The 25,708-nt window shown below is 46.8% G+C and overlaps 1 protein-coding gene across 5 annotated transcripts in view; it reads right to left on the minus strand.

Moving 5' to 3' along the window:
- Positions 1-25,708, minus strand: part of LOC119172948 (cytoplasmic dynein 2 intermediate chain 1) — a 97,282-nt gene that overhangs the window by 65,027 nt on the left and 6,547 nt on the right. For 3 of the 5 annotated variants that reach the window (XM_075893853.1, XM_075893852.1, XM_075893854.1), the window contains exons 3-7: positions 2,603-2,788; positions 2,005-2,078; positions 1,572-1,639; positions 425-455; positions 209-292 (exon numbers count right to left, since the gene is read on the minus strand). In XM_075893853.1, coding sequence (XP_075749968.1) covers positions 209-292; positions 425-455; positions 1,572-1,639; positions 2,005-2,078; positions 2,603-2,788 — 443 coding nt within the window. Of the gene's footprint in view, positions 1-208; positions 293-424; positions 456-1,571; positions 1,653-2,004; positions 2,079-2,602; positions 2,789-25,708 lie in introns of all 5 variants that reach the window. The other 2 variants (XM_075893855.1, XM_075893856.1) reach the window with 2 other exon arrangements.

A 25,708-nucleotide genomic window follows, 5' to 3' on the forward strand; every position in this document is an offset into this window, starting at 1 on the left:
TAGATAGATAGATAGATAGATAGATAGATAGATAGATAGATAGATAGATAGATAGATAGATAGATAGATACGCTCAAAGTCGCTGAAGTTCGTTAAGAAATGCTTCGCATTTAATAACCTCTGGTTTAATGGCCAATCCCTCGTAGGGGGTACGACCCAAACAGCCTCAAGCAAGAAAGCAAGCAACCAAGCCATCACGTGTGCCCACCTCAAAATCATCGTCGTAGTTGTCGTCCACGACAGAAGAATGCCTCGTCCTGGAAGTTTCTGTCTTCGAGGAATCTGGTATAATCTGAAAAATAGAGTCGCTGTGGCTGAAGGACGTGACTGAACACTGGAATAGGACGCATAGCACGAATTGTGCCAGTGTTGTGTTGTCGTTGAATACTTGGACAGGACGCAGTTTGTGTAACTAACTACTCACCTTTTCTACGGAATGCGACGTCGAAGCTACTCTGTAACAAACAAAAAACAAACAATATTTGATTATATAGAGGTCCGAAACTTGTTCTATGCATCCTTATTCCCCAAACACATAGTTATAGTCATAAAAGAAACTGCTTAGCCCAAGAAGACACCATATAGAAATAGTAGCAGCAGTATTAGTAGTCGTAATAATAATAATAATAATATTAATAATAATAATAGACTTGTCCATGGTTCCTGGTTAGGTAAAAGTTCTTGAAATGCAACACCGTTGTGCCAATCAGCCGTCATTATAATAAACAAAAATGCTGCCCGCATCTTCCCACGGGGGGGGGGGGGACTCGAGTACATGTATTGCAGAATGTTGTGGGGGGGGGGGGGGGGGTCGACAGTTTTGCGGCTGTGTTCGTAAGCTTCGCGCGGCACGTGAGCATGCTCGTCACTGCACGAGACGCAATCATACGGCACGAGACGCGAGACGCGATCATGCGCAGTGGAGGTGTGGACGGCATCACCGCCGAAGCAGCCGAAGTGCGACTCCGACCGACCGACCGACCGACCGAATAAGTTTATTTGGTACTGAGGAGGCGATGACCCCCTATGTGGCGCCGTCTGCGGGTCGCGCTCATGACGGGACCGGGAGGTTAAACTCGACGGCCATGTCATGAGCCCTCTGGACGGCCCGAAGTTGGACGTCCTCGTGGGGACTTGTGAGGAGAGCATTCCAGTCCTTTTCTGTGATTGGAGACCTGTCGTCCGCGCGCCACTCGGGGCATTGCCACATAATATGTTGTAAGTTGCCTCGCGAGATGCCACATTGGAGCCACCCCGACCTTGTTTCGCTTATGAATCCCGCATAAACTGCCGGTGAGGGATATGCTACTGTTTGTAATAATAATAATAATAATAATAATAATAATAATAATAATAATAATAATAATAATAATAATAATAATAATAATAATAATAATAATAATAATAATGTTATTATTATTATTAAGACAAGAACAAGAAAGCAGAGAGTTTGTCCTGAGTGGGTATGAGCCTTGTTTGAGGTTTCTTCATCATCATCATCACTTTTGCCCTCACTGCGACAGGCCAAGCCTGCTACCGCAAACAGCCTAATATCAGACATTGATACTTACGCATTGTCATCGTTCTGTTTTATTTCCATGGCAACCTCCACGTTCCTCGACGTTTCCTTCGAGCCAGCCTGCGAACGCCCGCTCCAGTTCGAAGACAAAAAGAAACAAGCTGCTACGATAACTTAAGCGTGTAGTGCAACTATTAACAATGTGTTAAAACTGCAAACACACATGCTCACGTCTGTACAGTGGTGCACGGTCATATTGTTTGGGAATGTGGAGCAGAGACGCCAATTCCTCGAATCCTATTTACGTAAACCCTTCATGCGCTACAGGAGAATCTGGCGAAGCTCACGCAAATACAACATCAACCCTGGTTATGCGACGTAAACGAACGGCCAGAACAAAACTAATCGCACAAAGTCTTGCACGTTGTACATAACCTCGGAGAAACATGTTCATAACCTTGATGAAACATGAACGGCAAGCTCACCTGTTGAAACTTCTCCTTGGAATAGGTGCCTTGCCTCGTGACCGCTGAATGTTTTTTAGATACCGTAGTGGTCGCTTTGGGCAGGGGAAAAAAAAAAGGCAAATACCTGTTTCACTTTGCACACTTGAGCGCATGCTCAGTATTTAATTATTAAACAGTAAAGTACCTCGAGAATAAGTGCACGCTTGACACATTCAAATGAAAAAAGAAAGAAAAAAAGAAAGAAAGAAAGAAAGAAAGAAACCAAGAAAGAAAGAGAGAAAGCAAGAAAGAAAGAAAGAAAGAAAGAAAGAAAGAAAGAAAGAAAGAAAGAAAGAAAGAAAAGAAACCGCGTCAGGTTGTTGTTTTTTTTATCTTAAGGAGGTGTTCATTTTCCCCTTACACAAAGGCTTTTTTTTTTTTTCGACGCAAGCAAATACAAATACGGTTATTAACGATGATCTGGGTAAGCGTTACGCAATGAACAGAAATCTCTAACACATCAAAACGGGGATTTAAATTGCTACTAAGTTCTATAGGGAAGTTTAATGCCATGAGTGAACGTAATAAAGATTAACAACATAGCAAATAATTGCGCCATCGCTCGCAATATACCCACGTGGCCGAGGCTGGCTGTCCTTGCTCTTCTCCGAAACAGCATCGTTTTGTGGCGCAGCTTTTGACGTCTTGTGGGATGTGCCCGCCTTGTCGTAGGGACTCCTGTGTTCTTTCTTGTGTTCCTCTGCTTTTTCAGCTTTGCCGACGTGCGAGGACCGTGTTGTGCCGGTTGCCGCTGGCGATGAACCTGCGAGGTACGGCGTCCACTATCCTTCATGACTTGCCACATTAGGTGTCGTCATGCTCAGAGATGGGCCCTGTTCACAGGTGGGAGGGGTGGGGGGTACCTCAATGTGCCGAGGCGAAAAGATAACATGCTTCTGAATGCAGAAAAAAAAGATTAATTGATTGATTGATATGCGGGGTATAACTTCCCAAAACCACCTTATGATTATGAGAGACGCCGTAGTGGAGGGTTCCGGAAATTTTGACCACCTGGGGTTCTTTAACGTGCACCCAAATCTGAGCACACGGGCCTACAACATTTCCGCCTCCATCGGGAAAAAAAGAGAATGATGTAATGACACAGTGGTCACAATGACTTGCTGGTTCTGAACTAGGTAAACAGTTCTTGGAATGCAACATCATTTTTCCTTCGGCTCTCATTGTGCTTTCGGTTCTCAGAGTGAAAAAGAATGTTTCCCGCATCTTGGCACAGGGGAAGCTCGAATAAGTGCGTCGCAGAGTGGAGGTGGGGGGGGGGGGGAGGGGAGGGTATCGCCTGAATATTGTGTGATTAGTATGGTTTGAGAATGCTTAATTGTTATTTCGTCTTTATCATTATTTTTTATTGAAGGTAGGAGAAGCGTTGCATTCAGCGTCAAGTGAAAGCCAAGTAAAGACGCCCTTGACTGAATTCCTAACGCATGATCCATAATGGTTGCGAAACGCGAGACGCCGTTTTTTTTTTTTTTTTGCTAGCAGGTGCTGCTGCGTTGGTCTTGCGAGGCGAGAGAGGGGGAGGGGAGCGAGAGTTTTCCGGGTGTGTCCCTTCAGCTTGGCACGACACGTGAGCATGCGCTTTACTGCACGATACGCGATACTGTGGCACGAGATGTGACCATGCACAGTGGGGTTGTTGACGGCGTCACCACCGAGGCCGAAGCGCGACATCGGGCGACAAAGAAATGCTCCGCACTTAAAATCCAAGTGGCCACAACCCTTTGACAAATTGTGGCACCGGCTCGACCGAGTAAAAGTATGGCGCAGACTTCGCGCTCCCCTGTTAGATGATTAGCGGTAGACGCACTTAGGGCCCGTTCAACCAATCACACTCTCCCTGACATTGGTGGCAGGTAACTCGGAGAGACACGCGAGGCACCAGGCCTCAGAAAATGTATGTAGGGAAGCACCACAGTGATAACTTTCCGTAGCCAAAACTGCAGAACCTGAATTGACGACGTCATTCTTTCGCCGTTGAACGTTGCCGATTTTCTGTGGCAATGATGTCTTCAGCATCAGTATTCACTAATGCTTTATTTTAAAGCAATTCTTACGTAAGACGTTGTTGTGAATGCACAGACCACGATGTGCATGACTCATGAAGGGAGAAAAGATTCGTCAACCCGGGGGGTCGCTGGAGAATCTAGCGACACCCCATACTGACGAATTCTTATTCCCTTCACACTTTCACATCACTGCTAACTTGCATAAGCATGAAACTATTTACCACAAATACGCGAAAGAGCACCAGTAGATAAAACCATCTTTCATTTAACCACGTTTAGGTCATTAGCACAGGCGGCTATCCCAGGAGACATAGTAGACTTTTGTTTGAACTGGCATGGTGGATAGACGTGTTTTGCGAGGGCTCCCGATCTACTGCGCAGATAAGTGTTTTCGCAGGTTTCGAACTTGCTTTTACAATCCTTAAGGTAGTAGTGTAAATATTTACAGCAGTTATTACAGTATACGGCTTTTTTTTCGGGGGAGGGGGAGGGGGGGTCAGTCACTTGGTATTTACTTGTTTGCGTGTGCTTTTTTATCCTGCCACCCCTTGGTAAGGGTGTACGTACACCGAACACGCATATTTTTGTAGAAGAGCTTAGTCTTTTTTATGCTTAGGGCAGGGTTCGTCGTACGCCATGTCTCGTCATTACCAAATGGGACAATTCAGCAGGACAATTGGTGCCACAAAGACATGGTTACAAAGACTGTAAAATGTTCAGGATGTGGGCTGGAGGCAAGTGCGGACGCGAAAGCAGAAGAGGCTGACGTCAAGAGTAACCAAAGTGAGGTCCAATAAAAAATGCGGAAAATAATGGTTGCCCAGAGTGAACTGCTCATGAGAATCGCCGAGCTGGAGACTGCGTTGGCGACAGAGGAAGAAAAAACGAGGGCTATGGGAGAACAGCTTAGGTCAGCGGAGTAGGCACTAGCGAAGGTGAACAAAGGAGCGGCCTACGGAGAGAACAGTAGGGAACCGGCAACCAGAACGGCGGAGAAGAAAGAGGAAACAGGTTCTGAAAAAGCAGGTTCAGCTGGTTCAATGGTCACAAGACCTAGCTTCAGTGAACTAGGGGGGGGGGGGGGGAGACCAAAACAGCTGGCGCCACATGCGCGAGTAACCTCCAGGTGCAGGGCACTCTAGCAGAAAAGTCACAGCACTTGATAATCGCCGGTGGCTCGAATTGAAATCGATGCGCAGAAGCAATCAAAGAGAGTGTAAGAGGCGACAAGAGGGTTTCAGTAAGAACGTTCCCAGGATATAAGTTGGAAGCAGTCATGAGGCAAGCGAGGGCAAACCTCACAACTAAAGCTAACGAACGAAACCTCGTGGTAATTGCGGGCGGTCTAAAAGATGTCTTAAATAAAGAATCGGCAAGACTAGCGACCACACTGGCGAAATGGGTCGATGACATGCGCGCCATTTCCTGTCAGGTACAGGTAGTGGTATGCACGATACCGGAGGTACCGGTGCATGACGGCAAGCTGAAAAGAGCGGTTGTCGACGTAAACAAAGAGATGTGACAGATGTGTAGAGAGAAAGGCTTCGAAGTAGTGGAAATAAACAGAGGTACTTAGGTGGGGTGGTTTTCAACGAGACAGAATTCACTTCGATAGGAGGCTAGGTCATGAGGTGGGTTGGCGACTTGCTGGTCGCGCAGTAGCTTTCTTGTGGAGTACGCGGGCCCTTCGGTGTTCAGGATAGCTAGCAACGAGGAAAAACAACTAGGGGGGCGTTTTGACAGGCGTTATAAACAGATACGATTCCAAAGTGGCAGCAACAAAAAAGACACGTGGAGTCCGGGGGAGAAATCGACGTAAGCACGAGGGCCGAGCACATTCAGACGTCGGATATAATACAGGGTGGGAGGAATCGGTTGAAGTGATAAGAGATAGAAGAACAGTTCAGGGAGGAGAAGCTGATGGTATATGGGTTTGTAGAAACATATCTTAGGGGCAAAGAACAACCACCTAGCAATCCGCACTACGCATGAGAATATTGTAATAAAACAGAAGGCAGCAGAAAGTACATACTGGCAAAGGGTCAAGCAGGAGGGCAGGGAGCATTTATGGCTAAAAGAGACAGTGGCAGGGTGGATGACGCTCCTGGGTTTTGTATACTTGAGGACAAGGGCAAAAGCCAGAGACTAAATCCAACAAATGATGCAGTGCATAGAAAATGACATTAACGAACTTGGAGAAGAGTGCCAGGTAATTATATTATGAGATATGAATGCACACATAGAAGGTATGGGTAGATATAATGACCAAAACGGCAGAACTCGAATGGTTACGTGTGAAAGGCGTGATTCAATTATCTGCTACAGTACCGAGAAATGCGAAGGGCAGATAAAATGAAAGGTAGGAAGGCTGCATTCGACGATAGATTACGCAATCATGTCAAATAGGGTGTATGATCGGCTAAGGATTATGAACGTAGATGAATGCAGGTCCCGAAGGTTGGCTAGTGATCAAACCTATCAAGCTGAGGTTTGGAAGAGAAATGAAAATGGGAAGGAGGCATTATGAGCAACCACATGGTAATATATATTCAGAAAGGCAATTGGCAATAGCAGCTAAAGAGATTGAGAAACTAATCACCGAGGATGCACATGTAACTCGAATTTTTGAGTCTGAGATTACTAAGAGACTAGTCAAATTGAATGGGAAAAGGAGACACAAACCCAAGAGCTGCCTGGATGAGGAAGTTAAGGGAGCTATAGTAAGACGTCAGGAAGCTTCCAGGGAACACAGGTATGCTAAACACAGGGGTGGCCCGGAAGATGATGTTCAAAAAGAATGAGATAACTTTTTGAATCGCAGAGGGGAAGCATTAAATCTGACTAGTGAAACGATTAGAAGAAAGGGGGCTCAGGGGATGGCGGAAGTAAACAAAAAGGATAGAAAGGCCGCTGCAAAGTTTTGTAACAATCTCAATTGTCTGAGTAATAAGACAAGCATGGAACAGAGGTTTATACCTACAGTTTAAGGGGTTAGGCTAGAAGGGGATGAGTAAATGGACTATATAGAAAATATGATGAAAAAAATTCAAGCACCAAGAAAACGCTACATGCACCATACCGGATGAGGACGGACCAATCAGCGCAGTGGCTCCACTGGGACAACGAGAGTTGGAAAGGGCAGGGAAGAGGGTTCCTAGTAGCACATCCACAGGCCCTGACGGCATCTCAATAAGTTATGCAAATAAAAAAACTAGGACCAATCCCGCAAAGCAATAATGGATGGTGAAGCCCCCAGTGGGTGAAAACTAAGCAGAATGAGCATGATCTATAAAAGAAAGGGGGACAAAGCTGATATAAACAACTACCATTCTATAACAGCGACATCAGTAGTTTACAGGCGGGTGATGCAGATAGTAAATGCAAGACTACCGACATGGGTGGAGAATAAGGGGGTGCTCAGAGAATTAGAAAATGGGTTCCGTAAACGAAGGAAGTTGCAGGACCATCTGTTTTCATTGATGCAGTGTATTGAAATAGCGGGAAAAGAACACAGGTTTCTGTCGCTGGCATTTCTAGATATTGATTAATTGATATGTGGGGTTTAACGTTCCAAAACCACTATATGATTATGAGAGACGCCGTAGCGGAGGGCTCCGGAAATTTCGACCACCTGGGGTTCTTTAACGTGCACCCAAATCTGAGCACACGGGCCTACAACATTTCCGCCTCCATCGGAAATGCAGCCGCCGCAGCCGGGATCCGATCCCGCAACGTGCGGGTCAGCAGCCGGTACTTAAGCCACTAGACCACCGCGGTGGGGACATTTCCAGATATTAAGGGAACATATGATAGCGTGATTCAAGCAGACTTGTGGGGAACACTGGACACACTATATGAGGAATATGGATTAAGTAATCTTCTAAAATATATCTATAAAAGTAACAAGGTAGTTATAAAATGAGAAGAGGTATCTGAACCTATAGAGATACAACGCGGGCTTCGACAGGGATGCCCCTCGTCACCTTTGTTGTTTATGCTGTATCTACGGGGACTAAAAGCCAAACTAGAGAGGAGTCGACTAGACTTCAGTCTCTCTTTTTCTTAGCATGGAAAACCCACTAAACAATCATTACCAGCATTGTTGTATGCAGATGATGTAGAATTAATAGCTGACAACAAGGAGTATCTTCAGGGATTGGTAGACATCTGTGATAATGAGGGAAGGGAGATGGGTTAAATTTGAAGTTCAGTGGGGAAAATCGGCAATCATGTGATTTAATAATGACGAAGGCAGTGAGCATAAGATACACGAAGTCACGCTAGAAGTAGAGGATAAATACAAATATTTCGGCGTATGGATCAATAACGGGGCTGAGTACCTAAGAGAACATGAAAGATACGTAATTTCTAAGGGTAACAGGAATGCAGCTGTAATTAAAAATATGGCACTGTGTAACTACGATAGGTATGGCGTTGTGAGAAGGATTTGGAAAGGTGTCATGATCCGAAGCATAAAATCAGAGGTTCAAGCAAGATTGGAAATTAAACAACGTGGCATAGGTATACTTGCTTTGGGAGCACACGGAAATACCCCAAATCAGGAACTACAGGCTTACATAGGATGGACGTCGTTTGGGTGCATGGAAGGCAGCAGCAAGATAGAATTAGAGGAGCGATTGAGAAAAATGGGAGAGGAGCGTAGGGCTAGGAAAGTTTTCATCTACTTGTACATGAAGATTATTGATACTAACGGGAGGAAGCGAACTCGAAAATTGTCAATGAAGTATTTATACAACAGCAGAATACCAAGCCAAAAAGAAACATCGGTTAAGAAGAAGTTGAAGGAAATAGAGAGGGGCATGTGGGAAATTAGAATGCTCACGAAATGATCACTGGAGACGTACAAAACATTCAAGCAGGAAATCCCAAAAGAAAAGATCTACGATGATTCTCGGGGTAGTTGTCTGCTGTTCGAGGCCAGGAAGGGAGTATTGTGAACCAAGACATACCGAGCCAAATACAAAGGCACAGACACGTTATGTAGTGCGTTATGTAATGCGATTCGGGTTCAATGTCTCTGAGCCGCCACCTAAGGCACCGTCATCACCATCGGCGGAAGGTGGGACGGGACATGGTTCATTACTCTCTTTCCCTCGCCCAGCAGGAAACTGCTGGATTGACTTTAAATAAAGTTTATTGATTACACAAATTATTTCTCTTTCTTAAAGGCAAGGGCTCAACAGTTCGACTTCATAAACTGTTTATCGTGCACTTAAAGGAGGAAGGAGGAAGAAGGGAAGGAAGAAAGGAGGAAAAACAGAGAGGTTAGCCAATGCACTTAAAATTGTCAAAAATTAATCGAGTACTGCGTACTTAACGATGGGAGAGGGGCTCGAACCAGGGCATAGACTTGATGAATTCAGAAAAAGTTATTAACAATTTAGAGTACTTGGTTCTCTACTATGAGAGAGTACAAATCCATCCTACGTCGACAAAGATTACGCCGTGAAATCTTGAAAGCGACGGCTGAAAATGTTACGGCAACATCTGAGATGGCACAGCAAGTGCACCGTGTTTAGACGAAGTGGGTAACGATTTAGAGTATTGGGTACTCTACTATGGGAGAGCATAAAGCCGTCCCGGGGGCCTCACAGTGCAGAAGCAGTGAACAACGCTGTGTGCGTTTAGAAAAATTGTTAATCGATTTCGAGTACTTTGTAGCCAACTATGGGAGAGTAGTAAGCCGTCCCGATTTAGTAACTGCAGCCTAAACGCGAAGCTCATAAATAGGCTGGTGTTCCTAGTGTTTGCAATGCGTTTAAGAGATTCGTTTCTGAAAGAAGCATACATATACACAGAAGACATTCATGTGTTACACTTTTCGTTCTCAAGACATTGCTAATATATTCTAACATACATTCAAATGCACAATAGAAACTGTTTGTACCTGCAAACAGAAATTCTAACGTGCACAAAGCAAAATATGCGCAGGGGTACGTGCACTTCATGAAAAGGAACAAAAAAGAAAGAAAATAAACAATAAAATGCGTATATGAATAAATAAATACTTACATAGTACTAAATGCAAGTTCAGTGAAATCACAAACGCTAGCCTTCCTTCTCAGTAGTGAAGGCAAGGCATGGGCACTTTGTTCGTTCTGAGAAGAATAAATCGTGTTGACCGCCGCACAGTGGTGGCAGCGAATGCTGCACAGTGACGCACTGGCGGACCAACTCAGGGCTGTCCAGAGGGCCCGTGTGGCGGCAGAGGGGCTTGGCCTTTCTGTGCCGACGTGGGAGCAGCCAGCATCAGTCCTGAACTGATTCTCAGGACTTCAATGAAGTTATCCACACCATACCATACCACTGGAAGAAAGCTTCCTCCCCCGGAATGAATGACTGTTCGTTCAGATGTGTTAACATCATGGTTCTTAAGTGATGTACATGGTCCTCGGAGGGCGTCCCCGCAGGTATGCCAGTCCCCTCCGCTTCCGCAATACAAAAGTACCAACACACAATATCAACTCAACAAAAATGTATCTGTGCCACGGCTGCCATTGCACGCTGTCTTGAAACATGCTGGTCACCAAACGCCAGAAAGTACGTGCCACAGGACATTTGTGAAGAACATGATTTAGGGTTTCCGTCCGTCCGCATTGCAGACATGAGGCGGAGGGTGCCACACCTCACGCCGCAAAGCGGTCGGCTGTTGGCAACGCCTGTCATTCTCTTAACCATGTGAAGTTTTGGACTTCAGCGGGTAGGGTCGTGGTTTTCATAAACCAGCATAGACTTTTGCGGAATTTCTTGAACTGATCATCGTTTAAAATTTTCCAAGCAATACATTCACATATTTCAGTAGGTGACATATCAGTTCACAGTGTGATGAGTTATTTTGAAAAGAAAAAGCAGAGATTTCCCCACGTACGTATAAAATAATCGGTATAATATAAGTCGGTGGCCGCTCAGCCGCCGGTCCCGTCTCGTTCGCTATTCCAAAGAAACGACGGAAAGTTCCCATCAGGTACTTTGTGCGTTGTGTGTGACTTTGTGCGTGTTTAGAAAAAAAAGTGGTTAACGATTTAGAGTACTAGGTACTCTACTATGGGAGAGCATAAAGCCGTTTCCAGAACTGAAGTAGATACCATGAGTTTAATGCGTTCTCACTTCACTACAATAGTTTCATCTCACAACACAAATGTCGAGTATGTAAGATAGTTCAGTTTACCACATTGACACACCTTTGTAGTTCTGGTTTCGCGTTAAAAAATTGAAAACGACCCGGCAAGTTTGGTCAGGGATATTGACATCGCTCTTCAGCAGTATGTAATGTTTCAGAAAGCTATGAGGAACCTTTAACTCGTAGTAATGGTAGCATTATCAATTGCCGAGAAAAATAAAATACTTGTTTGGAAGGAAAAATCTGCTGGATTGATTGTTTTTCACGGGTGAGGAGAGGCGCAGTCGGACACGACGTGGTTTTGCGAACGGAGCTTCCTTTTAGGGGCGAAGCTCCTTATAGCGGCACCCGTTCATCCCTCGTAGCCGTTGTAGTGTGTAACAAGTATAACATTCTGACCTCCAAGGTGGCGCCGGTTCGAGATTTCTTCTGTGCGTTTTTGAACAATAAAAGATAGTGCTCAATGTACATGCCAATGACTGCTAAAGGCGATTGAGAGACAGGAGCATACGGCTTTTAGTTAACGCGCACGCTGCGATCCCCATAAGCAGCCATTAGCATGAACATTGAGCACTATTTGACAAGAAAGGGTTGCTACGTTATACTCGCTGGGTGTAACCTCCTTAGTTTTAGAAAGGTTTAGCGAGCGTTGAGCCGCAGTGCCATGAATACAATGAACTAGTATATACCATAAACTCGAGGTGGTTAAAGGTGGGAAGTAGGTACGAAGCGCAAGCCGTAAGAAAGTAAAAGCCGAATCCTCCTGTCTCTCATTTCCCATTAGCAGCCATTGACATGTACATTGAGCACTATCTGACAGGAAAAGATTGCTACGTTATACTCGCTGGGCGTAACCTCCTTGGTTTTAGAAAGGTTTACGAGCGTTGTGCCACAGTGTCATGAATACAGTGAACTAGTATATACCATGAACTCGAGGTGGTTAAAGGTGGGAAGTAGACACGAAGTGCAAGTCGTAATAAAGTGTGCGTGTGTCGCCACTCGTTTAGTCCTTGGAATGTCCGCTGGATGGCGGTGCTTCTGTATGCGGAATATTTGATGAAAAGATGCAAGATGGTGGTACTTAAAGTGTTGACTAGATGGATGAACGGACACACAGACAGATGCATGGACGGACGCATGGATGGCTGCACGGACGGATGAACGCATGGACGAACGCAGGCGCAGTTGCATGGACAAACGCACAGATTGACGTGCGGATGCACGAACAGACGCACGCACGGACGAGCGGATGGACGCACGGACGGTAACACAGACGGACGGAAGCAAGAACGCATGAACGGACGAATGCTTCGCCCCAATCTCCAGCATTCACCCCGTGAATATGCTGCCATTTTTTTGTAGCGCTAGCTATACACTCTCCTAGCCACAGCTACAGTGTACCGTGGTTTCGCGTGTTCGTACAAAAGTCGTGCTGCGCATGCACAAGGAGCAGTGACCGCGCGCACTTCATCGGTTTGCGCAGTCCCGATTAGTGACGTCATAACCACGGCATACGCATTATGATCGTACCTCGTGGCTTGTGCACTCCAAGCCACGCTGCTCTTTTTAGAGAGTTTGAGAATTGGGGCCCCAAGGAGCTTGGGGACACAAGAAGCTTGCGACGCGCCAGAGCGCATGCGCAGAACCCAAGTCAATCTTGGGCGCTTGCGTTCATGCCGACTCAATACCCAAAACATTTTGATTCAGCACTACCAAAGCTGCTGGGTGTAAGAAAGCCACATAGTTGCGCAGAAAAACATAGTCCTATAGAGTGCGTTAAAAATGACCGGGTTGACTAAACTTGGCGTTCGTTTGGTGTACGTTACGCCACATCTTTATGTGATACGTTTATTGTTTGCATTTAGCTCGTACGCATTAAATTATTTTTTCCTTTACCCCCGGTAACTGCGTCTGTAGATCAACATGGCAGCATACATGTACAAGTGACCATCCACTTCAATCCGACCTTGTTCTTGCTATATGCCCACTGCACTGACAGCAACATACAAATAATAAAATCCGCCATTGATTTCTTTCATCTTACTCTGAGGATAAAACATCAGGTACGTGCTGTCGTTATTAGCGAGATATGCTGCTTGCTTAGCCGCACGTGCTAAAGCTAACGTGCCGAGGCAGGGCTTGGGCTACGTCGCAAGACCAAGAACGCTACATCTTAAAACAACGGAAGTGCAACATGGCACAGAGTTTCATGCACGTTGGATCCTCCTTCGATGGAAAAAAAAGAGCAAAAAGAAGTGTTGCAGCGGTAGACGCGAAGAAACGCGTAGACGGAGACGCATGTTATACGAGAGCCACGAAAAGCGTCGGAGAGAAATGGTTACAAAGTGAAGTTATCCGCCGGCATGAGCTCCTACCGACCTTCAGCATGCAGAACAACCAATCCACGCATTGAGTTCCTGGCGTGACTGTTTGTTTCACAGTTTTACTGTACTTCTTAGTTAATAAGTTAGCCTTATATGGAATGAGTGTGTATAGACAATTCGGCGAAGAGATGCCGTGAAGACGGTGAGCAGACGACATGGCGCGGATGAATACACGTGGAAAGGCTAATCACTTTTTCTATTGGCTTACGGGCCGTGTAGCCTCCACAGTGCTGAAGAGTGGGACTCCAATGCGTCTTGGAACGCCAGCAAGACGAAGCAGACGGAGCGCAAGCCCCGGTGCCATATGGCCCGCGTCTCGCATAATTTCAAACTTGGCCACGGGTGACGCCCCGTGCGTTTGACCCAATCCAGCCTGCGTTTAACACAGTTCTCACACTCTTCTGATCCTGCGAACACAATAGCAACGCAGCTTGAGGACCCAGTGTCTTGGGCCCCCAATTCTCAAACTCTCTTTTGTTGGCGTCTGCCGCTGGGAGTTTGCCAGCATGGTTTAGCCATAAGGAGGGAGGGCGAAATTGCTGCTCAGTGGCGCAGAAGAGCGGATAAGCTTAACTTATGGGATCTCAAAACAGTTACCTGGCAATTAGTGGTTGAGCATAGGAAGAACAAATGAAAGAAGGCTAAATGTACGGTGGAGACACTACAGCAAAGGAAGGAACGTCTAGCAAAGCGGCGTCGCCAGGAGACCGTTTGACTGCATATATGGCTAACGGTGAAACTTGGAAAAATTTAGCGCCAGCGTGATTCGTACCTTCGAGGAACACTTCGTACAAGCAATCCGTTTGGATATTTGATTGATTGATTGATATGTGGGTTTAACGTCCCAAAACAACTATATGATTATGAGAGACGCCGTAGTGGAGGGCTCCGGAAATTTGGACCACCTGGGGTTCTTTAACGTGCACCCAAATCTGAGCACACGGGCCTACAACATTTCCGCCTCCATCGGAAATGCAGCCGCCGCAGCCGGCATTTGAACCCGCAACCTGCGGGTTAGCAGCCGAGTACCTTAGCCACTAGACCACCACGGCGGGGCCAATCCGTTTGGATATGTGTACAACGTGTGTGAAAGGAAAGACCGTGGCACATCAAATACTTGACGACAGTGATGAGTGTCATGCGTGAAACGTTGAGTTTAGCAGCGCCCGCTTAGCTCACGCTACGTATATCCTGGCATAGCCGAGTTAAGCCACTGCAACATTTCTTTAAAAGTCGAAAACTATATGGGCTGTGTTCCGATTCTTAGACAGCACTTAGACAGCCTACGGAGACTGCTTAGAAGACAGCACCAAGCCCATGCTGTCAGAAAATAGGAACACGTCTAGACGGCTTTTACGCGACGAGGCACCACCTCGCACTGAGAAGAGAAAGCCAAAATAGGCAAACGTAACAGCTGTGTTTTCTGGCCTAATTTGTGCTAAAATCTGAAAAAAAATTAAACGTTACTCCCATTGAACTTCTGAAGAAGCGTCTGCTTGTGGGCAGACAACCATTCCGGCGAGATTCGGTCTATCTGAGTGATTCGCTGAGTCGCCATCTTGTTTAGACAGTAAAGTAGCCTGCATCGTATTTGTCTACGATGCGGTCTTCTCGGAGCTGTCTACTTTGCCGGCTACGTGAGAATTAGAATGTGACTTAAGATGGCCGCCGTCCATTTAACTGTCTATTTACTCGTCTACGGTGAGTATTAGAACACGCCCATATAACACAGCATTTCTTGACTAAAAAGCTCTTTCATAAAGCAATGAAACACCCACTTACTTGCACATCAAATAAGTTTTCTGACCCAGCGCCACAAATGCCCGTTAGCTGTTCTGAAGGACAAAATACCTTCACAAGTGGCTGTAGAATATACTAGCGTCATTTTAGGGGCGAAGCTCCTTATAGCGGCACCCGTTCGTCCCTCGTAGCCGTTGTAAAAGTGTGTAATAAGTATAACATTTTGACCTCCTATGTGGTGCCGGTGAGAGATTTCTTCCGTGCGTTCTTGAACAATAAAGGTAGGGCTCTGTGTACATACCAATGGCTGCTAAGGGGGAATGAGAGACAGGAGAATTCGGCTTTTAGTTAACGCGCACGCTGCGAATTGTATTGTTCAACAACGCAGAGAATACAAGAAAGGGTTGCTACGTTATACTCGCTGGGCGTAACCTCCTTGATTTCAGAAAGGTTTTGCGAGCGTTGGGCCGCAGAGCCATGAATACAGTGAACTAGTATATACCATGAACTCGAGGTGGTTAAGGTGGGAAGTAGACACGATGCGCAAGCCGTAAGAAAGCGTGCATGTGCCTCCTCTTGTCCAGTCCTTGGAATGTCCACTGGGTGGCGGTGCTTCTATATGAGGAATATATGATGTAAAGATGCGAGATGGTGGTACCTGGAGTGTAAAATACGTGGACGAACGGACACACTGACAGATGCATGGACGGACGAACGCATGGCTGCACGGACGGATGGACGCATAGACGGACGCAGGAGCGGATGCGTGGACGAAAGCATGGACGGACGCACAGATGAACGTGTGAACGCACGAACAGACGCACGCACGGACGGGCGGATGGACGCACGGGCGGCCACACAGACGCGCGCATGGATGGACGGAAGCAAGAACGAATGGACGGGCGGATGCTTCGCCCCACGCACTATCCATCATTCACTCCCTAGATATGCTGCCTTTTTTTCGTGATGCCTAGTTGCGAGTGTTCCCACACGTTCACATCCACATTTATTAGCGTTGGACAGTCATGATGTTGACGAAGGCAGCAGTCAGCGTGTCCAATTCACAGTCATTCTGATGGTGTGCCTGTGTTTCGTTCCTAATTTTCTCTCCTTTTTCTACGCTTATCCATTCTACCCCTGTATAGTGTAGCAAACCATACTTGTACTTCTGCTTAACCTTCCTGCTATTCCTCTCGCCCTCCTCACATATCCTAGCGAGTGACATGTGCATGGTCACTGTGCTTGGCATTTTTCATGGTGTGATGCTAGGTATCGGTGTGGCTTGCGGACGCGTCTGCATCGGCTCAGCCAACCGACGTTGTTCAACTGAGTCCAACGTGCTTTCTCTCCGATGTTTCTACTGGAACAACTCCGCGAAGTTTCAAGGAACACCTCCGTATACCCCATTAATCACGGTAAGTCCACTGGAACCTCTTTTGTGGGTCCTTTTTCGGACACCAAGGGTTAAGCCTATTTGTTATCGGGCGCCGCAGTGCGAAAAGGCGGAACGCGCGGCCGCTTGTTCGGCAGACCCCCGAGGAGGCCATGCCTCATGAGGCTATGATGGAAGGAGAGCAAATCTTTAAAGAGGAAGCCGGAGTCAAACGGCTCGATTACCACCCACAGAAAGCGGAAAGCGGATAAAACCTGCTTCGAGCACGAGACGCGCTCGGCTAGGCAAAATGGAGTCCGCGTTGGCGCCGCTAAAGCCAGCCAGCTGAGAAAGGTTGCCGTAGCCTACAGGCTACAGCACCTGCCCAAATCACACTTTCGAGTGGTCGTCCGCCGGGGGGGGGGGGGGGGGGCTTGAGGTGCGAACATGCAATCAGTTATAGGTCATGCAAGCCATTTTAATGGCTGCCAGGCTGCCCCCAGCGGCAGCCGAGGAGGATATCGTGTGTGCGAACGCCATGCAGAATATATTCGTTACAAGCACACCCTCTGAATCGAATTCCAGTGCATACTGCAAAGTGCAGGAAATAATTCTGGCAGATAAAAAGCACTCTATCGCGGCTTACATTACACCACCGGGAAATACCTGTAGAGGTGCGGTCACAGGCATTGACACCAATCTGGCCGAAGCTGCGCTGCAAAGCCCTTTTGTCACACCTAGAAACCCGATGGTGCTTGGAGTCAGGCGCATAAAGGAGACGCCTACCGTGATCGTACTGTTCAACAGCATGAAAGTTGGTTGCGAAACTTTATTGTGGTCCTGCAAAGTACCCAACTATATTCACTGCGGCCCCCAACATGCTACGATGCACCCTGTACAAGAGGCAAATCGACACTTGTTGTAACTGCTGCTGGATCGGCCACAGGCACGACGTCTGTGTGTGGCCGATTCAGCCGCAGTTACAACTGTGGCCGAAAAGTGTGGGAAAAGTTGGGAACTTCGATCATCTCAGACGGACACGAATGTATGCAACCGAAGTGCACGCTATGCGGAGACGCTCATCTCACCGGTGACCGTACCTTCAAAAACAGGTTTTAAGAAGACGACGTAGAAGAAGAAGGAAAGGCGGTCACAGGACGAAGAACGCTACGAGCAACGCTGGAGACCACGGAATCACCACTTCTACCAAGACACCAGCTGCGGCTGCTCCCAGGAACGCCGCCACGAAACGCTCTCAGAGTTCCCGGGGTGACTTCAACTCGCAACCTACCTGGGCGGACAAGGTAGCCGGAACAGGTGAGGCCCATGCCCCCGCGCAACCAGGGCAACTGTCACAGCAAACGCGAGAACAAATAAAATTGCTAGAGCGCGAGAAGGCGTCTGTTCAACAGGAATTATCTGATATTAAGTCAATCGTGCAATAAATGCAGCAGCGAGAGCGAGCGTCTAGCGATCAAGCTACCGCAGCCACCGACCACGTCCGTCAACACAGGCGCGAAACGCAGGGCGGGCCCTGATCCAATGGACGAGGAGACGCTTAACGTCTCAGGCATTAAAATACTGCTTGAAAAAGCTAACAATGAACATTATAGCAGAAATCACCCCTATTAAGATCCAACTGACCGAGCACACCGCAAAGCTTCAAATTTTAGAATCAGACAGGCAGCGCGCACTGTTTGGTGCACCCCCTTCTAGTCATCCCCAATCTAGTCGTCTGGCAATGGAATTGCGTCAGCTCCGCAAAAGGAAGGCAGTATTGCAACACTTACTTAGCTCTGCTACCGAACGGCCATCAGTAATCCTCCTCTAGGAAACGCCCACCGATGTTGCCGCTCTTCGTGACTATCGTGCTGAAGCGTATTTCAAAGAGGGCAAGAGTGGTGTAGCGATACTCGTCCCGAAGCATCTCGCCTGTTTACGTCATGACGTAAGGCCGGGCTCGAAAATTGAACACATCATGATCAAGCTCATCTCGAACGCTAAACTTAAGCAATTCTTTTTCATTTTATACGTTTACAGCTCTCCAGCCGAGGGAATAGAGACGTTTCATGCTGTTTTCCACGAAGCGTGTAAAGTTTCAGGTGATCGCACGCTCATCATAGCAGGGGCCTTCAGCGCACATCATCAAGATTGGGCTATATAAGGGATACCACAAAGGTCAAAGCCCTCGCGGCACAAATCACAGCTTGTGGTCTCACATTGGTCACCGATCCACCATACCCCACCAGAATAGGCAACTCGGTCAGCAGGGATACCACACCACACTTGACCATGGTTAGGAATGCAGAGGGACCCGTACGGACCAACTTACGAGAGAATCTTAGTAGTGATCACTACATTTGCAGCCTCGCGATAAGAATCTCGTCCCCACCACTCGGAAAATTTCACGTCACAGACTGGGACCTTTTTAGAGATATCAGAAAGTGAGACGAGAATGAATGCAACTTGTTAAACGAATTAATCACTCGCCTCAAAGAAGACGTTGCTGCTTTCACAAAGGAAGTGGAGACAGAAAGAGAGAGAGAGCGCATGGACATACAATCAGCCCACCTGCTGGAAGCTAAAAACGCATTGCAGGCTCAATAGAAAACGCAGAAACTAAACCGACGCCTACGCAAAAAAATTGCTGAGCTTAGTAGTCAGATAGTTGAGCATAGTGAAACACTAGCTCGACAGCACTGGGACGAAGTATGCAATGCCATCGACGGGCAAATGAAGAGTGGTGTGAAGTGGAACCTCCTCGAACATCCACTGGGAGATAAACAATCCAAAGGCAATCAACCCCTTACAATTGACAGACTTATCCATAACCTAAACAACTCTGGTCTGACAGAGACACAAATTATCGATGAGGTCGCCTCGATATATCTTTGCACAGAACTCGCCTCACACAATGGCTACCCTCCTGCTGTGCCCGCGAAGGGAACGGACCTTCTTGGTCCCCCCTTTCCGTGCGCAGAGGTACGAGATGTTCTATATGAGCTCGACTGCAGATCAGCTCCGGGTCCCAATGGGATCAGTAACAAACTCTTAAAGAATTTAGCTGACAAGGATATCGAGCTTATAACGAATAATATCAACTCAACGAGGTATGGGAGACCGGCGAGGTTCCAGCAGAGTGGCGTGACGCGACCATCATCCTCATCCCGAAGCCAGGGAAACCCCTGGAGCTTGGCTCGCTCTGGCCTATATCTATCACTTCATGTGCGGGGATGGTCGCCGAGCACTTTATCCTCAAGCGGGCCACTAAATTTGCCTAGGAAAGAAACTTACTTTCATTTAATCTAATTGAATTCAGGTCATCCATGTCTATGCAAGATGTAATGTTGCTTTTAAAACATTCATTGGCAGGGTCTCGAGAGACACCAGAGCTGTTCTGGCACTTGACTTGTAAAAGGCCTTCGAAAAGGTCAAACACTCCCACATACTTTATTCCATTAAAGAAGCGGTTGTAGAAGAAAACTTTTACAACTACATCAGCTCATTTCATAAGAATAGAGAAGCTACCATTCACCTAGGATTTCTCGGCTCGAAGACGTTTAATCTTGGACCTAGATGCACCCCATAAGGGGGAGTGCTATCCCAATTTTTATTCACCTTATCGCTGAGAGCACTTTCCCGCAGTCTGGCCGAGATTGAAGGTCTTGGTCACGCCTTCTACGCCGACGAAATCACCGTCTGGTGCATTAGGAGGTTGTGATGGGCAGATTGAAGAGTGATTACACAGCGATCAGGGTTGTTCAAGATTTTCTTCACAAGGCAGGGCTCTGCTTGTCATCTAATAAATCGGAACTGCTCCTTTACCGGCCAACAATTGGGACAAAAAAAAAGTTTCCCCAATATCTCGATCACCACAGAAAACATCTCTATTGTTAGGATCGTAAATAAAGTTAGAATCCTCGGTATGTTCCTGAAGGAGAATGGCAGTAACGCATACACGTTAGAACGCATCGCAGCCAAAGCCGATTCCATGACAAGATTAATCGTAGGGTGGCAAACAAACGAGGGGCTTATCCGAGGAGAACCTTCGTAGACTCTTTCCCGTTTTCGTAATGAGCCACATCAGCTACATCGCCCTGGCTCACAAGTGGAGCAGGAGGGATGAAGCCAGATCAGAATCAGTAATTCGCAAGAACATAAAATAGGTACTGGGTCTCCCACAGAGCACCAGTACAGAACATCTATTGGCACTGGGTGTCTGCAACATCTTTAGAAAAATAGTAGAGGCACAACGGGTCGCCCAAGTTGCAAGACTGGCTTCCACGGATGCTGGCAGGCAGTTACTAGCGCATATTGGTTTGCGGTCTCCCATCGCCAGACAGAGGGAGTGCGCGATCCCTATCAAAGTCAGGGAAATGTATGCTGTATCTCAGATATCTAGAAACATGCACCCCCAATACAACTACGGCAGACGCTAAGCAAGGGCCAGAGCCCTTCTTCGAACAGCAGCTACGGTTGAGGACAACGTCGCCTTCGTTGACGCAGCGCAATACGCAGCTTCCAATCACTTTGTTTCAGCAGCTACGTCGTTACGGGGAGAACTGCTGACATCCCTCACGCTGAAAAATTTGGATGCCGACAAAACCGAACAGGTGGCAGTGGCCATCGCCATGGCCACTAAGAACCGTTCTACTATTTACACGGACTCGTGAGCCGCCACTAGAGCATCTATGAAAGTCTCGGTGTGCAAAAAAGCCGCTCGCGTTCTCTCTGCTGCATCTTGAACAGGCAAAAAGCATATAATTTGGTTCCCTGGTCACATGTGCAGTGATGCTCACGAAACCATCCCAAACGCCAACGAACTTGCACACTCCCAGGCGCGAGGTCTCACTCAACGCGCCGGAAGTGGGCACTCAGAGGCTAAGGGAGGGCAGTGGCAAAGCGACCCTCTTCTCACTTTTAACGAGATCTGTAAGCGATATCAGCTGGTGCGTTTGAAGTTTCCGCTTCCACACCTACACCTAAACAGACCACAGGCAATCACCCTGCGAATGCTACAAACAAACAAACAAACAAACAAACAAACAAACAAACAAACAAACAAACAAACACGTATCCATGTCAGTTTATTTGGTCTAAATTCATAGACGAAATATACCCACGCTGTCTGCGCTGTGGTCATCCGAGGTGCACCCTTCAGCACATGCTGTGGCAGTGTCACGACTTGCGCGGGGGCTCAGGGTCTCCTTCCACTGAGGAAGACTGGCTCCAGCTCATCACCAGCTCCGCAAAGGACGAGCAACTAAGGGCTGTCCAGAGAGACCGGGAAGTCACCGAGAGCCTGAACCTCCCGGTGCCATCGTGGGTGGGGCCCCCAGACAGTACCCCCTGACGGTAGCATTATCGTTTTCTCAGGACCAAAGCAAGTTCCTTGGCTCTCTGACTGACTGTATTTATTGTTGAATCACTTCATTTTTCCTTATAATCTATGCGTCTTCAAACAGCTCGATAATACTTTCTTTCTTTTTTTTTTGCTGGTAGCAATTATTTATATGATAAGTAAATCAAAGCCCCGCTAAAACAGGTTAGTGCTGCTTTATTAACATTTCTTTGAATAACACCTACTGAAACTGCGATATGAAGCGGCAACCATGCCAAAACTTTGTGAACGTGAAGTTAGCTAGCGTGTTGCTGGTTCCTTATATCTGCTTTTTATCCTCTACAAGGGATTGCGCAAGAAGCCGGCCGGTAATGTAAGCACGAGCATTAGAAGCGAGGGCAAAAGAATGTGACTTTTCCCAAAAAGAATACGGTAGTTTTCGTGACCACCCCCCCCCCCCCAAAAAAAAAAAAACTTAGTAAACAGGGAAAACCAATAAGACTTTTTTATGGATAAGCAGCAAATATTCTAATATGTGATAGAAACTATTGCCCCTTGTTCATTAAAAACCCTACTGATGAGATGACAAGTTCTCATGGTTTTCTTTTCTATTTTCATGGTATTCTCACACTGTTCAATTTCACGCACAGCAGCCAATGCAGTTGAAGCTACGAAGCATAAGCAACCCAGCCGGGCATCGCAGACTCGCTCCAAGTGTCGTATTCACAGCGCAGTTGGTTTCAATGCGAAAACACAGCATACCCTACACGGCAAAAAAAGCCGATGTCGGCACCCGGTTACAAGGAAACTCACGTGGTCAGTCGATTGCACCAATCGATGACGCAATTGTGACGTCATCACTTGACGTTATGGTGTACTGTTACGCGGCACGGCTGTAGAATGCACTGCGGACGTTAATATAGTCGGCATACACAGCTGCACCATGTTTTGCATTGAATGCATGCAGGCGACTTCAGCAATTCTGTAACAATTGATCCGCGAAACGTGCTTTAGAATAGTTTCCCCGCAAAGGTCTACTGCAAGTAGAACTGGCGCGGATGCAAGGTAACATCAGATTCTGTATTTTTTATGCAATTGAGCTTTTATTACGTGCGGCCCAGTTTTGCCTGGCACCGTGAGTGGCCTGTTATTCGCCGAAAGATGTAACGAGTTGCGTCCTAACTTACGACACAAAATGTGGCACTAAATTTTATACCAGAATACACGGCACATGAGGGAAGCATTTACATTTGTCTCCTACATTGATTGATTTGTGGGGTTTAACGTCCCAAAACCATCATTACATTTGTCTCCTACGTTGAACGGTGTTTTTCGTTAGGAACGAGAGCAAAAAGAGAAGAAAAACGTGGCTGATCTTTTATATAGAAATCGGTATTCGCTACTCCTACTAGGCACTCGCCTCCTAGCGGCCGCGCCTGAAAACGGCGCTAACTGGGTCAACCTTGAAAGGAGATATGTTACCAGGTTGCGCGCGTTGCGAAGCGGGCTGCATAATTCCTTCATTTTCACCATGCCGAACACGCGCACTTGATAAAGAAGGAAGCGATGTCTACAGACCATTAAAGTCTGCCGCGATGCATGGCATCACGGTGCAAAGATATAAACGTATAATTCTATCACTTCCCGAACGATGTGCACGACGCGCAACAGAAAACGGCGTAAATCATGAACTTACGCATGCGAAAGAAGGTGACGGACACTACGATAGTTTGCTCTAAACCATTCGCTCTCGAAGACTTAATTCTCCTCGGTAAGTACACTATTATTAAAGTGTGTGCATTCCTATCAATATTAGGGCTTCTCTAAGCACGCAGTATAGATTCGTTTATATAAGCAAGCGCATTAAAAAAATTGCTGCGCTACCTGTTTTTACATACCTCTGTCTTCTGTGCAAGTCTAACCCCGGTATTCACACACGCTCCTCGACTCGACTTTCACCCTTCACTTGACAGACTTGAGCACTGCGCCGCTGCTCGGCTGAAAATGACGCTGCGCTACTCAAGAAGAGCAGCAAATTATCACTGATATGCAGTGACGTGCCCTGCGTAGAGATGGTGCTCCCATCGGCTTTCTCGTGTGAAGGTGGAGCGTTGAGTAAAGGGGCGTTCTAGAATACGGGGGTTAGTGTGACCCATTCCCAAATTAAGCTGCTGCAATTCTTCTCCCCTAACATTTCTGATTCCGAGTGTGTGCATGAGTCACACGCGCGTGCGCAGCGTGCGTGTATGTTCATGCGTATATATATTGCCACATTCCTAATTCAAGTTTTGTTACTAGTTGCCCCGATACACTGTAAGTAATCCTCAGTGCAAACCACTCCTGCAGTGTTCGAGAAACTTCCGGACTGTAGTTGATAATTTCCTTTAAGATTACGCGAACTGTTCGAACATTACAGATTATTTAGGAACCTACATGGACGCTAGCGATAACGCTGGACTATTCAACGGCACGTGCGTGAATGCCGACGCGCTTCACCGCATGTGAGTTGATCGATCGCCGGCGTTCTGTTCGTCGAAATCAGTGTCAGTATGTGTCGCTGTAATGTGACTTTCCGTTTACCGGCCACAAATGCGGCCAAATAAGCAATTTCATCTTGGATTTACAGTCTGCTCCCTTCGTCGACATCGCGATCCCGTGACAATATCATGTCCGTGCATTCGTAGCGTGCGTAATGTGCGTGAGTATATCTGCTTTGAATATCGACTCCTACCAACACCAACAAGCCAGTGTTCGGGAGCACACGACCTTATTCATTAGAAACTCTATAACGTGACTGCGAATGAAACGAAAGGAGCGCTCCTTTTGCAAATTAAAGTACGGTTTGCCTTATTTCAAGATACACTGGTCCTCACATAGCTATGTTCTATATTCAAGTAAACGGTATCCGTATTTAGGTTTTGGCGAGACACGGAACTCAATGGCTCTGCATGCAATCGGCAACACAAGTCGCAGCGTAGTTACTTCAATAACTGTTAAAGCCTTGCCTGTCGCAGTGTAGCAACACAGCGCAAAAGTGCTATATCATCTTTCGGAGAGGCCTCCTACACACAAGCAGTTGCTTTCTTAAACCTCGGGTTCACGGGACAGGTTCTTCAGCTTGAAATAAATCTGACGCGGTTATCAAAAGATGCTCGATATTCGCGTTGACAGCGCCACTATTTCTGCTGTTTGCCGATGAGAGTGAAGTGGTCCGCGACCAGCTATACCTTTCGCTTTCGACGAAGCAATAATGTGAACCAACGCCACAATCAAGAAACCTCAGTACAGCGCAAAGCGAAAGTGCCACGTTGACCCTGTTAGGCGCAGCCATCTTTATTTTTTTTTGATCAGTGTTGCCAGCACATGAAGCGTTTTCTGTAGTTCCGAATAACAAGAAAGTGAAACGTGTCTTTAACGCGGTGATTGAGCGTTTATTTTGCATTATTTCAGCAACAACAACAGATTGCAAAGTGAGGTGGGGAACGGCAAATAGCTCGAAACTTGCAGCGCACACCTCAAGCAGAAAGCACGCAGGAAATCATACACAGGACAAGCGCGCACTAACAACTGTCACAGCTCGACACTTGAAGCGCACTGTTTAAACAAAAAGGCGACAAGACGAGCACATAAGATACAGAGGACAAGCGCAAACAATTGTCAATACTTCCTGCGTCGTGTGTC

Source organism: Rhipicephalus microplus, chromosome 4, assembly GCF_043290135.1.
Source record: "Rhipicephalus microplus isolate Deutch F79 chromosome 4, USDA_Rmic, whole genome shotgun sequence".
NCBI lineage: Eukaryota > Metazoa > Arthropoda > Arachnida > Ixodida > Ixodidae > Rhipicephalus > Rhipicephalus microplus.